The sequence below is a fragment of the Theropithecus gelada genome, chromosome 8 (assembly GCF_003255815.1).
Source record: "Theropithecus gelada isolate Dixy chromosome 8, Tgel_1.0, whole genome shotgun sequence".
Lineage (NCBI taxonomy): Eukaryota > Metazoa > Chordata > Mammalia > Primates > Cercopithecidae > Theropithecus > Theropithecus gelada.
In genome coordinates this window covers 53490245-53505632 of record NC_037676.1, presented here as the reverse complement: position 1 = coordinate 53505632, position 15388 = coordinate 53490245, and the positions used below count along the sequence as shown (strand labels likewise).

The 15388-nt window shown below is 36.5% G+C and overlaps 1 protein-coding gene across 1 annotated transcript in view; it reads left to right on the top strand.

The window, feature by feature from the left end:
- PXDNL (peroxidasin like) overlaps positions 1–15388 on the top strand; it is a 496832-nt gene that overhangs the window by 455603 nt on the left and 25841 nt on the right. Inside the window, exons 18-19 of the mRNA XM_025394327.1 lie at positions 10001–10115; positions 14451–14580. Of these exons, the coding sequence (XP_025250112.1) occupies positions 10001–10115; positions 14451–14580 (245 nt within the window). The remainder of the gene's footprint in view (positions 1–10000; positions 10116–14450; positions 14581–15388) is intronic.

Here is a 15388-nt window from a genome sequence, read left to right as displayed (position 1 = left end):
ACCTAGGGATAAAGCTCAGACTCCCCATTGCCAAGTCCATTTGTTTTCCTCACTCCACCATGTCACCTCATCGCTAGTTTTCCTTTTGTTATACCTTCTATGATATTCTCCAAATCTCTTTCGCCAGTAGTAAACACAGGAACTCTTCTTTAGCTGGGTGGCCTTCTTTTTTAGAATCCTGTGCTAAAAAATTGAAAATGCAACAATCTTGATATTTTAACATCAAATTAGACTAATTTTCAGTATCAGCTAATCAATAGATCAAGACTCTTTGCATAATACTGTAGGCATTACAGATGCAATTAAATAATATTCTCAAGTTCTTATTACCAATCTACTAATTTCAGCAAACTCTGCAATTGACACATTTGTTTGTGTCATAAATCAGTCAAAACTCTACTGATAAAACTGACTTTGCATAAAATAGAAAGCATTCTCTTCAACATGGAACAGAAAATGATTTACCCTCATTTATTTTAGAATTTAAAAACTTACATCTAAGGCGGGTGGGATATTTCCTAAGACAAGATAAGTGATGTACTAAGACTCCATGCCACTCGATTAAATAAAACTTCCTTCAAATAAAACAATTTCACAAAGAGTCAACAGATGTATATTTTCTACTGGGATTTATTGAACCATCTGGTCTTGTAATTTCCAGCTGCATACTTCACATTAAGTTCTGTCTTTAAAGCATCAAGTAATTGTAAATACAGTATATTTTATGTACAAAGGTAAATATATTTAGGTTTGCTCATGACTTTCTTTCAAATAAATTGTGCTTATGTTTGTAAACTAATTAAACTTTAATTTCTTTCATAAGAGACTAATTTTATTACCATAATATTTCATGATGCTGTGGTTGTTTCATGCTTAACTTATACAATGCCTTCTAAGTATTACTAAAGAAGTAAGATTTCAACAACTCCTATAAAGCTTTAATGAAGCAATTACATTGCAACAGTGATCTCAGGTTTGTCTTTGAAAGTTTTCGCCATTTTTAATAGAACACCATAAGGACATCTCCCACTCTCCTTGGGTCTGTTAGTACCTAATATCTTACATGCAAAACTTGTGGAAATCAAGGTGAGAACATTACAATTGGAAACGGGGCAAATAAGTAGCCCTGAAATGATACAAAACAGGATGAGTGTTCAGTGATATACAATATTAATCAAACTCTACAGATGATGTTGACTTTACATAGAGTACAAAGCATTCCCTTGAAAATAACCCTCTCATAAGTTCTAAGAATAAGTTATCTTCCAAATACAGCATTTTGCATTTATTTACAATCTAATATATCATAGAAGAAAGAAAAATCTTTCTGTACCAGGATTAGGCAATTCATTAGCAGGGCTTCACCAAGTTGCTTAAGAAAATGGTTTCTTAATACTAGAAGTTTATTTTATCATCAGATAAGTAGGGCCTCTCGGAATTTTTCCATCAGATACGTTCCTCTTAGTATTTTCCCATTACAAACGTGCCTTTTAGTAAATATGAGAACTGCCTTGTAGCTGATGACCTTCCTTTGTAGAATCTTATGCTAGTGAATTACAAATGCAAGAATCTTGACATTTTAACATCAATTTAAGCTAATTTTTCATATCAGCTAATCAATAGGATCAAGAGTGTTCGCATAATACTTTAGGCATTGCAGGTGCAATTAAACAACATTCACAAGACCTTGTTATCAATCTACTTATTTCAGCAAATTTTGTAATTGTCCATTTGTTTGTGCCATAATCAAGGAAATCAAAATTCTACTGATAAAATTGACTTAGCATAAGCATGATGATAAATGATAAAAATTAGAAAATTTGGAAATCCTCATTACATTTGTAATTATTAATATTATTAAAGTGTGACATTGATAATTAATGAAATTTAGTTTCAAATATGTTCCCATAAAATGCAAAATATTTGGTAAACAGGATATATGCTCTGCAGATCACTAGGGAAAACCAACAATGTGCAGTCTAAAGGAAACATTGAAGAACAAAAATCTTAAAATCCTCATAAGACCCAAATGTGCCTGAAGTTTCAGTGCCTTAAGAGAATTACTGGAAGTCGAAGACTGCTTTATGTATCTAAAAAGCAGATTTTAACTCTATACCATTAACAAGGGCCATACATAAGTAAAATATTGAACATGTTCAAATATAAAAGCATACATCAAAGTTAAGTCAGGCACACAGAAACAGGAGTGGCAATAACAATACACAGTTGAATGTAAGAAAAGCATTAACTGAAAAAAGAAGTTTTTTTCAATCTCAATTTTGAAATAGCTTAGCATCCATTCAGCACAGCTTAATAGAATTGTGTTTGAATATTATTAATGAGATCAATTTGTGAAAGATGTATTTAATTTTGTCCCTATAAGCTAAAATTAACTTTATCTTCAAATATTCATAAGGATTTTCAAATATTGATTATACGCTAGGTCACTAGAAACACTAAATTTCCCAAAAGCAAACTTCATTATCTTTTACCACAATGTAACTAATCTAAAATAATCAAGTTTAAAAGAAAATAGCTACTTAGAATTTTTTTAGTCATTAGACCAAATAAATATTTTATCAATAAGGCAATAAAATGTAAGTTGAATATCCAAAAATACTAATGACATCATTATTATCAAAATTTATGGGTAACAGAGGTAAATACAGAAACAAACTTGTAGTTTTATTAAAAATGAAACAATAAAAATAAATTAACAAAACACACAGCTAAAGATGGTAGAGAAAAGACAGCTAAGTAAATATGAATGTTCTGAGAAAGCCTGAATGAAGATATAAGCGGAAGTGATGAATAAATCTAATAGCTGGCTTAAAAAATAAAAGAAGCAGAAGTAATAACTATAAGAAATTATATATTCATCTAATATCTAATATGTATTATATAGGTATAACATATATAGTACATAGTAACATACACAATAACACAATAATAACATATTTTTTCCAATAATGATAAAGAGAGAAAAACGAAATTGAAAATTAGAAGAAGTTTGTCACCATTTTCTTTCTCAGAGTCCTGAGATATAGGAATGCTTTTTAGTTGTATATTTCTTTGTACCATTGTACTCAATAGGCAATCTTCAATCCTCACTCCCCTCCCACTCTCCTACCTTTCAGAGTCTCCAGCATGTTATTCCACTCTGTCCATCCATGTGTACCCATTGTTAACTCCCACTCATAAGTGAGAATCTGTGCTACTTGCTTTTATGTTTCTGAGTTATTTCACTTAGGATAATGGCCTCCAGTTCCATCCACGTTGCTGCAAAAGACATGACTTCACTCTTTTTATGACTGAGTATTATTCCATTGTATTAGTCCATTTTCACACTGTTATAGATGTACTACCTGAGATTGGGTAATTTACAAATAAATGAGGGTTTTTGACTGACAGTTCCACATGGCTGGGGAGACCTCAGGAAACTCACTATCATGGTGGAAGGCAAAGGAGAAGAAGGCACATTCTTCAGAAGGTGGCAGGAGAAAGGGAGAGTGAAGGGGAAGTGTCTCACTTTTAAACCATCAGATCTCATGAGAACCCCCTCAGTATCATGAGAACAGCATGGGGGAACCACCCCCATGGTCCAATCACCTCCCATCAGATGCCTCCCTGGACATGTGCGACTTAACAATTCGAGATGAGATTTGAATGGGGACACAGAGCCAAACCATATCATCCATGGTGAATATATACCACCTTTTTTAATCCATTGATGGACTTTTAGGTTGATCTCATATTTTTCCTCTTTTGAGTAGAGCTGTGATAAACATGTGAGTGCAGGTGCCTTTTTGAAATAATGATTTCTTTTCCTTTGGGTAAATACCCAGTAATGCGATTGCTGGATCAAATGGTAGTTCTATTTTTAGCTTTTTACAAGATCTCCATACTACAGTAAATTTTTTAATGGTGGGAACTATCTCCCTGATTCATGAGAGCAAGTTGAGTGCAGTGTGCAATAGATAGTTGTTGAGATGACCACACACTAAGGTAACCCTGAGGAGTCACACCCTCATGTCATCCCTTTTCTTTAGTGAGAGCAGAACCTGTGACCTGCTTCTAACCAGTAGAATACAGCAAAGGTGATGAGGTGTCCCTCCTCCGATGAAGCCACCTCATATTAGACTCTGTCTTAGTAGACAGAAGGAGAAAGATTCCCCTGCTGATTGTGAGAAAGCAAACCACTATGTTGTGGAGATAACATTTTCTGATTTTTATTTCTTATGGAGAGGGCCTCATGGAAGGGAACTGTGGGTGGCCTCCAGGTGGCCTTCAGTAACACAACCACGAGGAAGTGAGTTCTGCCAACACAGATTCTGCCCCAGATGAGATGAGAATGTAGCCCCACTAACCTCTTGATTGGAGCCTCATGAGACTGAGCAAAGGACCTGCTAACCTGTGCCTGGAGTCCTGAATTCTGGCCACGGAAGGTGTGATGTGCTGCGTGTGGTAGTTTGCTTGGGATTCTGTAACAAAGCATCACAAACGGGACAGCAAAACGTGTCTCCCCATTCCAGAGGCAGAAAGTCTAAGATCAAGTGCTGGCAGGGCTGGTTGCAACTGAGGCTGTGTGGGAGAATGCATTCCATGCCCCTCCCCCTACTTTTCGTGGTTTGCCAGAATTTCAACATACGAATTTTGAGGGAATACGCAGCAATCCATAAAAATGCGTTTGTATCATTTTAAGCCATTGCGTTTGTAGTAACCTGTTACGCTGTGATAGATTCCTAAAACAATTGTAATAAGAAAGTGACATACCAGTAAGAGTATGAAGAAATATTAATGGGTTGCTACTGGAACCCTCTCACTTCAAAACAATTGTGGGAATAGTTCAGTTCAGTATTGATTCTAATTGAGGTGAAACATCATCTAAGGATATGATGTATTAATATACTCAGTTATTTTATGAGAATTAGAAGCCGTTTTGCTATTAATATATGAATTATTAAGAAATTATTTTGGGAAGTTAGCGAGGGTAAAAGTTCTCCGTGGAATTTTCCTTCAATAAAAAGCAGCCCCAAATCATTTCTTCTCTAACAAAAAGCAGTCTTAAAGGTCAGGCTGCAAGCATAGATATGCGTATGTAAATACATGCTGCTAAGAGTCAAGTCCATCCAACATGGCGGTTCCTGGTCCCCTTTTCTTGTCACCACATGTGCGGGTGTCATGGTGGCCGCCAGGTAGAAGCTGCATTTGCGACCGGGTGCGGTGGCTCACGCATGTAATCCCAGCATTTTGGGAGGCCGAGGTGGACTGATCAGCTGAGGTCAGGAGTTCCAGACTGGCTTGGTCAACATAGTGAAGCCCTGTCTCTACTAATAATACAAAAATTAGCTGAGTAGTGCACACCTGTAATTCCAGCTACGCCGGAGGCTTGGGCAGGAGAATCACTTGACTCCGGGAGGCGGAGGTTGCAGTTAGCTGAGATTGCACCATTGCACTGTAGCCTGGGCGACGAGTGAAACTCCCTCTCAAAAAAGAAGAAGAAGTTGCATTTGCATAATAAAAGACTAGGGTGGGAGGGCTGGTCTTTTCCTAGGGTGAGAGGACTAGTCTTTTCCTAGGCTATGTAAATGACATACCTGATCAGACCAATCCCCTGGACCCTATGTAAATCAATCACTGCCTCCTCAAGCCTATGTACAAAACTGATTGCATTCGGTCCCAAACCAGAGACCCTCTCTTGGGCGAACAGCTTTCCCAGCATGAGGAAGCTTTTTCTCTTTCTCTTCTTTTTGGTCTATTAAACTTTATTCCTCTAAACCTACTCCTCGTGTGTGTCCGTGTCCTGAATTTTTTCTCGGTATGAGATAAAGAACCAGGGCATATACCCCAGACAACGGAGATGTTTCATATGCAATATGAATGCACTCATTCTCAAAGCGTCCCGCAAATTCATTGTCAGTTTTGTAAATTTGCTCTCAGTTATTTGTACTTTTTCCCTTTTTGCAAGCAAATAAGAGGTGTTGAAAGTGTTGAAAATGAAAATCAGATATATTTTTGTCAATTTAAAAATCAATTTTGACGTATTTTTAATCTATGGAGTGCAGCATTGGGATACTAGTGTTCCACAGTTGCATAGTTTTGATCAGTTCATGGAAAGACACATGATTGCCTGAGCTACTATCGCTCAGTCTCCCAAACTTGACCTTGTTTATTCACCATGGACTGTCAATCCACTCCAATAAACTGCAATATTCAGACACATTCCTAAAGCAACCTGTTGTCTTCAGAATTTTCTAATTTTATTAAAGCATTTACTGGGCACATGCCACAAGCAGGTACTGAGGATTAACTGGTAGGTAGGACAAGGCCCTTCTCTTCTGCTCTTCTCAGAGAATGAGAGGAGTGAGACCCATTGTATCCAGAGAGTGTTGAGAGAGTACAATGAGTTTACATCCGACTTGCTCTTGGCAGTTGAGAAAGGCTTCCTGGAGAAGGCTGACATGACATCTATGGCATTTGTCAGTCAAGTGAGACCAAATGAAGTTGGAGCAGGATAACTGGCTGTGGATTGTGCATTAGGGAGAAATGAGACTGCAGAGGCAAGAAGGTGCTACATAGGGAAGGACCTTGTTTCATTCACTAAGAATCTAGGTCACCATTCACAAAGCAAAGGCAAGAGCAGGGTTGGGGTGGGGGCAACCAAGGCTGCCCTGAATGGGAAGATTCACACACACACACACACACACACACACACACACACACACACACACACCATTATGCCCCTTGAACACGAGTTATCTGGCTGCATCTTCATCCACATCTATTGCTGTCTTCAAAACCCTATCTGCTATCGCCCCCATGTCATACATAGACCAGAAATTTAAGCTGAGCTAAATTTAAGTCATTTCCTTTTACTTTCCACCCTCCCTCCATCCATTCATTCAGTTAACAAATAATGACTCTATTATTTGCAAGTTGCATAAGCCAGAAATCTAGGAGTTAACCTTCTTCTGTTTTCCTCGTTCTGTGCTGTGGCGTTATGACTTTTGAGTCTGACTGTCTGGGTTTAAACCCTGTCTCTTCTGTTGAAAAGCTGTAGGACTTTGTACAAGATAATATAATCTGGATTTAAACCCTGTCTCTTCCGTTGAAAAGCTGTAGGACTTCGTATGAGATAATATAATCTTTCTGTGCCTTAATTTCCTCAGGTTAACAATAGGGAAGATAATATTGAGTATGGGTTATTGTAAAGTTTCAAATAAATAACTCATGTAAAGCCTGAGAACAGAGCTTCAACACATGTATGTATATATACACATACACATGGATATATATGTATGCATATATATATATTTATATAAGATAAATATGCATAGGGATAAAATCAAAGCATCTACTATACTAACATTAAATTTAAATGTAATGTTGTTTGCTTAACAGCCAAACATTCAGCAATCAAGGACACTCTGCTTCTTTGGCAGTATCTAGGAATAAATAATGAAGTGAATTAAAAGAAATGATGTCAGAACTACAACATTTTAGCTGTCACATTACAAGAAAGCTGCCACATCACTGCAGTCTTGTGGGTTGTTTCCGTTCAGGTGTACTCATCTCTGTATACCTGTGATTTTATATATACGATTCCTCGCTTTGGGGTTCTATTTATACGACCTTGAACAATCTATTGGTGCTTTAAAGTAAATAAATTCTAAAGCTTTATCTTTCTACAAAATAATGAAAGACCATAGATGATGAGAGTTTATCTGCAGAACCTTTTCTCTACATTTTTCCTTTTTATATGAGAATTGGAAAGAAAGATATTTGGCTTAGCTGGAGATGCTGCATTGTAGTGGGGAGAATACTTGCAACCTATTGAAAATCAGGAACCATGGCTTATCCATTTTTATTTTCTCTACAGTGCCTAGCCTAATACCTTAATTCAGTAAGAACTCCATAAATATTTATTGACAAAAGCTGTGTGCTATTCAGAAATAGAAAGACTGAGTTTCATTTTGTGATTGAAGTTTACTTTCTTTAGTTGTATTCTTCTTAAAAATTTCTGTGTATTTTTTTTTTACCCAGAACTGCGAATATTTATGGGTTATTAATTATCAGTAAAGTACTAAGTTGAGGTAACAGCATAACAGTAGGGGAAAATAAGCACCTGTGGGTCCCTTAGTATAATGTACAGCTTTGTCTAGAATGTTTTGACTTCATCATTATAAAAGTAGTAATGGGTCGGGCACGGTGGCTCATGCCTATAATCCCAGCACTTTGGGAGGCCGAGGCATGAGCCACTGCACTTGGCCTCCAGAAATTTTTTATCCAATTATGGTAATATACAACAATATGATAATTAACTTATAAACCTTATAAGAAGGCTTGGATTTTCTTCAGTGAACTGTGTTTGGATTTTATAAATACTTTTTTAATTGAAAACAAGGACAAAAGAAAACAAAAGGTAGAAGTACCAATCAAAAAAGAAAACAAGTAACAATCATAACCAGTTTTCTAGACATGTCACTGTTGTCATTTTGGGATATTTTCATTTTAGTTTATTTCTGGTATGTTTTAATATCAGTGAGTTCATATGTATAAGTTTTACTCTTATTTTGTTTAGTGTTATAGCATTTGCAGTTTGTTGTGTCATTTTAAAAATCATCCTACATTTCATATTCATGTTTGCTTGATAATCTTTCATGTCATATCCCTCTTGAATTTAATTTATGTATGATAAGGTGAAGATGTAAGTTGTTTTCACTTTCTCTTCTTTTAGGAATAACTTGCTAGTTGCCCAGAACAAAAGTACTCTCTCTCTATTTTCCAGTTTGTGCTGCCTAATATAATGTGTTAAATTTGATTGCATGGTAAGATGCTCTGGGGTTGTTATCCTGCTTTATTTCTTCAGTCATTTTCCCATCAATATTAAGAATTTTTATTTTTGAACTTCATGTATAATAGTTTTACTATCTGGGAATGTTGATTCCTATATCATTCTTTTTCATTTTCAAAATATCTTAGTTTCCAGACCATCTGTTTTCATATGAAATTTCAGAGAGTGTATTAGGCAGTTTTTGCATTGCTATAAAAAATACCCAAGACTGGGTAATTTATAAATAAAAGTAGTTGAATGGGCTCACAGTTCTATAGGCCATACTGAAAGTCTGGTGCCAGTATCTGCTCAGCTTCTAGAGAGGCCTCAGGAAGCTTTCACTCATGGCCAAGGCAAAGGGGAGCAGGAGACAGGGCACGTGATGTGATCGGGAGCAAGAGAGTAGTGGGAGGTCCCACGCACTTGTAAACAACAGATCTCCGAGAACTCACTCACTATGGCAAGAACAGCACAAAGACATGAGGGAGCCGCTCCCACATCCAGATACCTCCCACCAGGCTCCACCAACACTGGTGCTTACATCTCAACAGGAGGTTTGAGGGGGACATGCATACTATATCAGAGACCACTTTTTAAAGTTCCATATTTATTTGCAACAAGTTTTTCATGTTATTCTCATATCTTTTTGATTGTGATGAAAACACATAACATAAAACTTACCATTTTAACCACTTTGAGGGCACAGTACAGACGTGCAACAGGGGGCATCTTAAAAAACAAATCCCTAGTGGGTATCAGGTGTGCCTGAGGCACTTTGAGGAGTTGCCAAATTTCAAGCATTCCACCCAGGACTTTTCTGCTTCTTTCTTCATTGTGCCAAGTCCTTAGTGGATAAAAGACGCTGTGCAATCCATGCCCTTACTAAGATTCAACATCACTCTCCCTGGGGCTCCTCCAGAGGCTCTGCAGACTGCTCTGCATCCCACTTGCTGCTGCAAAACAGAGATTCAGTGACATGCAAAAGCAAGTATCTGAGACTGTGGTCACCCAGCAAAATGCAACGGACTAAATGAGTCTCTCTCATTCTCGCTCTCTGCTCTTTCTTCTTGGCACTCTTGCCCTCTCTGACCATTAAAGAAATGATCTAGATGAGATCGTGACATCCCATCTCACATGATGCTATTGTGGTTACTTCTTTCTCCACAGACTGTAGGAGTAGAGGACAGTTCAGAGAAGTGACACAAGAATCTCAAAAGAAACGCTCAGCTCCATACAACTATCCTGATGAGAAAGATATGGAGTTAAGTCATCTAAGAAGTAGGTATGTATAGAAATATCTCATTTCTTTAGGCAACTTACTATAGATTTGCTTCAAACCTACAATTTTTTTTTTATCTTTTTTAATAGAGACCACAGTTAACTTATTTACATATAAGATGAATCACATGAAAAGGAGCAAACACAGAATGAGTTCTGTAATGTGTTTGGGTTCCATTTCACTCTGCAGTAGCCCAGCCAGAGCGAATTTGACAATAAATTTTCTCAATAAAGTTCAGAAAACTACATTGCATGATCCTAGTTTTGACCCCTTAAATGACATTATGGGTTGACATTTTTCAGATTCTTTTTGAAAATGTGAAATAGCATATTGTTTGTGAGAAAGTTAATAGTATCTATTTAAGTTAATTCATGTTAAGTTGATTTGAATTCATAAATAGTACATGGCAAGCAAGGCTTGATTTGTGACCAAGATGGAATATTTTTGAATTCTTAGAAAATTGAGAAATGTCAATCTTATTCCTTTGAAATCCTTTAGGACTTCTTTTATGTAGCTTGTATATTAGCTTGATACAAAGTGTTGCTTTAAAAAGTTTCCCCCTACTGTTGACTTGGAAGCTTCTGAAAGCAGAAACATTACCTTGTGCATAGATATGTCCAGTAACTCCTTTTCATTGAATAAGGAGTCAGTACCTACTTGTGAAATTAAGTTACCAAAATAAACATTGCAATTCACAGCTCCATAGGCCATGCAGATTCTTTCAAGGAACCATATATCCTATTTTTGTTGTCCATAGCTGCCTCCTAAGTGGTATAATTCAGCCAAATTCAAAATCCATTTTTGGCATCCATTTCTTCAATTACAGCTGTAAACTTGAACAATATATGGGCCCTGTACTCTAAGATTGAGGAGAGGAGATAGTGTTGTTGGACAGGAAGTGTGAAGGCTTTAGAGTCAGGCACATGGATTCAAATCCTATTTCTACCGCTTCATAACTATGCATGTTATATAAAATTTCCAAATCTCCGTTTTCTCAGCTATAAAATGGGCATGTAATACCTACTTTTCAAGATTATTGTTTTAACTTGAGGATACAAGTTTTTGTGTTTCATTTTTTGCAAAAACCTTCCTACCTGGGCTCCTTGCCTCTCTTCCATCCTTTCAAATTGTCTAAAATGTAAATCTGATCATTCTTTAAATTACCCACCACTCTCTATGGATGGAAAATAGACTGTGTACTGGTTAAGAGCAAGGCCCTTTTTTTTGAATCCTAATCTGCATCCCAGCTGTGCAGTTTAACAGCTCTGTATACTGTGGACATGTTAAGAACTTTCTAAACTGCAGTATTCTCACCGGAAACACAGGCTAGTTAAAGCGTCTTATAGAACTGGGCAGTTAAGTGACACAAAGTGCACGCTAGCACTTCAACTCCTGCCTGCGCAGAGCAGGCACTAACTACGTGGACCTGACATGGGATTCTCTTTATACAGCTTCCCATACTCATTACTGCTCTGCTCCCAGGTAGAAGGCATTGCCTTCTTATTTATTTATGCATTCATGTTTGTTTGAGACTACCGGGGATTTTATTCCTCGTATTATGTGCTTTTCAGAGATTTCTAAATTTTTTTTTAAATCAGAAATCAACAATGTGAAGTAATTTTTGAGATAAAAGAATCATTTTTCCTGATTAATTTAAATGTTTTTTGTTGTTGTTGTTCTGCACTTTTGCTTTAACATATTTTTCTAAAATAACATGTGCTACCTTTACTATGGAAAAAACCTATTTGTAAATGAAATAACAAACTAAAAATATAAATAATTATGTTAAACGTTTATTCTTATGAATATAGGTCATCCCTCCCCCATTTTTTAATTGAGTACTGATGACTTTTCTTTTACACTTTACTGCATTTTGCAAGTCTTCTTAAATAGCATACACTATTTTTTATGGGTAAAACTTTATTTTTTATATATTTTATTTTACTTTATTAATTTTATTTTATTGTGATAAGAACAACATGAAATCATACCTCTTAATGCATTTGTCAGTGTACAACACAGTATTGTTCATCTATCCATTGATGGACACTTATATTGTTTCTATATTGTTCCAATTATGAATAACGTTGCAGGTAACATGGGAGTGCGGACATCTCTTTGATATCCTCATTTCAATTATTTTGGCTGTATACCCAGGAGTGGGATTGCTAGATGAAATGGTAGTTCCATGTTGCTTTTTGAGGAGTCTCCATACTCTTTTCCACAGTGGCTACACCATCCCACATTTCCACCAACATTGTATAATCCTCACTAACGCTTGTTATCTTTTGTTTTTTGGTAATAGTCATCCTAACAGGTGTGAGGTGCTATGTCATTGTAGTTCTAGAGGACATTATGCTAAGTGAAATTAGGCAGTCACAAAAGGAAGATATTGCATGATTCTATTTGTATGAGGTATCTAAAAGAGTTAGACTCAGAGTGGCAGAGAATAGAATGCTGGTGGTCAGGGGCTAGGAGGAGGAAGAAATGGAGAATTGTTGCTCAATAAGTAAAGAGTTTTACTTATGCAAGACAAGTTCTAGAGATTTGCTGTACAACCTAGTACCCATAGTTAATAAATGGTACTGTACACTTTCAAATAGTTTGAGAAGATAGATCTCATATTAAATATCATCATAAGAACAAACAAAATCCAAAACAAACCACATGCACACATGAAAAAAACATAAGGAAATTTTTGGAGGTGGTGAGTATATTTATATTGAGTACTTTGTAGTATCACAGGTATATATGCACATGTCCAAACTCATCAAAATGTATACATTAAATATGTGTGTTTTTGTGTGTATCAGTTGTACCTCAGTAAAGCTTAAAATGTAGTATTGTTGCCTACAAATAAGAGGTTATACCTCTTATTTGTCTTCCTAGTGCAGATGCTATATGTCTTGCTTCTTTGCCAACTGTTCTTTTTGAAAGAATGTGAGGAGCCTAACGGCAGCACCCTCACATCCTGCACCCATCTACCTGAGCAGAATGCCTGATGCATGGCCCATATCCACACATACTTGTTAAATTGTGAATACTCTCCTACTCCACAACATCTGGGCTCACCAACATCAGCCACTTCCCTGTGTGCCCACATGTGGTCTTTAGACTGTTGGTTGTATCTTCATACAGTCATTCAGGCTTTTTCAGGATTAAATACCTTTGATTAGACATTGAAGATTTACAGAAGAGAGCATTGTGAAAGTAAAATGTCCAACCATTTGCATCAATATTATCCCTAACAACACTTGTACATTTAAACCTTTTAACACAGTACTGTATAGGAGCTAGCATGTGGTCAGTACTGATTCATGGTGCCTCTAGCTCACAGTGTCTCAGAGGACATGGAGTTATCCAGTGACTAAACTACTGCTGTTGGTAACTTTTGTTGTTTTGCTGTGTTTCCCTTTTTTAAATTCCCTGATTGATGTAAACGCTATACTATGTCTCTGATTTATAACTTGTGTTATAAGCTCATAGAATGTACTGTTTCTGGCAAGCCATTTTCTTAGTAAACAATGGAAGACACATTTCAAATAGAGTAAAACAGAACAATTTGAAAGTTATAATGGTTTCTTCACAAGGAGCAACTTTTTACAAAATCTGGAAAAAAATTGAGAAATTGAAACACAGATATCATACCCAATAAATCAAATCTATCTAAAAATATTTTTAGCAATACATCATAATTGTAAATAGAAAGAAATTTCATTTCTATTTCCCAAACTGGTTTTGTGCTTCTATTTCTTGATAATTTCAGTAAACTCTAAGAAACATATCTTAAATTCAACCCATGATTTCCTTATATCCTTTTATTATCAACAAGACTGAGCTATTTTGCATCAGGTTAAATGTTAGATTTTCATCACTCATAGTATCCTTATCTTATTTTAGTTCTTGCCATGAATTTATAATAGAGAAAGCAACTTTCCTACCTGGCTACTGGATAACATGTTATATTAAATTTGTCACTGCTTTTTCACTGTTTACGGTCAAATGAGGAATTCATTAGCAAAAGACATACTTTAAGATCGAAATAATATATCAAATATATATGTAATACAATATGACATTCCCTTTATGTCATAAGAAATACTTTCTTATCATTTTAGATAAATCACATGAACCAGATGTGACACTCTGGATTATCATCTTATCTGCCATTTAATTTTAATTTTGAATCCCATTCATATCATTTTCCTTTTAAGATCACACAGAACACCAGTCACAATGCCTTGTACCTGCCAAATGACCAAAGAAGATTTGATGGTATTTTAAAATTCTCACACAATTTTATTTTTCAGCATTTTATTTGCTTCTTGTTATAAACAGGCAACAAGATAAAATATATGTGGGTGAAGGTGCAAGAAATGTGACGGTTCTGGAAAAAACAAAGTTCTCCCAAGATTTCAGCACGTTTGCAGCAGAAATTCAGGAAACCATCACGGCACTCAGAGAACAGGTTAGTTTTCTCCTCAGATAACATGTCCTTATTGTATGCATTGGAACAACTAAACATAAAAGATCTGTCCAGTAACTCTCCACAAATACAGCACAGTATCAGAATAATAAAAACCTATACAGGGAGTTGTATTGCTTTCTTTGCTTGCTTTTACTTTTGCTTTTTTAAAGACACAGTCTTGTTCTGTTGCCCCGGCTGGAATGCAGTGGCACAATCCTGGCTCACTGGAGCCTCTACCTCTTGGGTTCAAGTGATTCTCGTGCCTCAGCCTCCCGAGTAGCTAGGATTACAGGCGCCCATCACAACACCCAGCTAATTTTTGTATTTTTAGTGGAAATGAGGTTTGGCCATGTTGGCCAGGCTGGTCTTGAACACCTGGACTCAAGTGATTTGCCCATCTTGGCCTCCCAAAGTACTGGGATTATGGGTGTGAGTCACTGCGCCAGCAGGGAGTAGTATTGTAATAAGAATTGAGTTAGGGAAGGAGGGCTTGGGGAAACTCACACTACAAAGAGGCAGAGAGCCTTATCCTTTCTACCTAATGCTCAGGGCTCTGACTGGCATGAATTTGGTCAGCACCAGCTCCGCTTGCTGCTTCCAAGTGCCTCACCAGCACTTGTCTGAATAACTGTGAACTTGATGCCTGCTTCATCTGCACAGATGGATATAATTGTTAACAGCACGATGTATATTTTTCTTATCAATTTTTCTTGGAGTAGAGTCAAAGAAGCTTCTTAGGAATTACTGTTTTCTCTGGCTTTCTTTTTCTGACAAAGCTGTGGAAAACAATATTCCCACAACCCGCTCT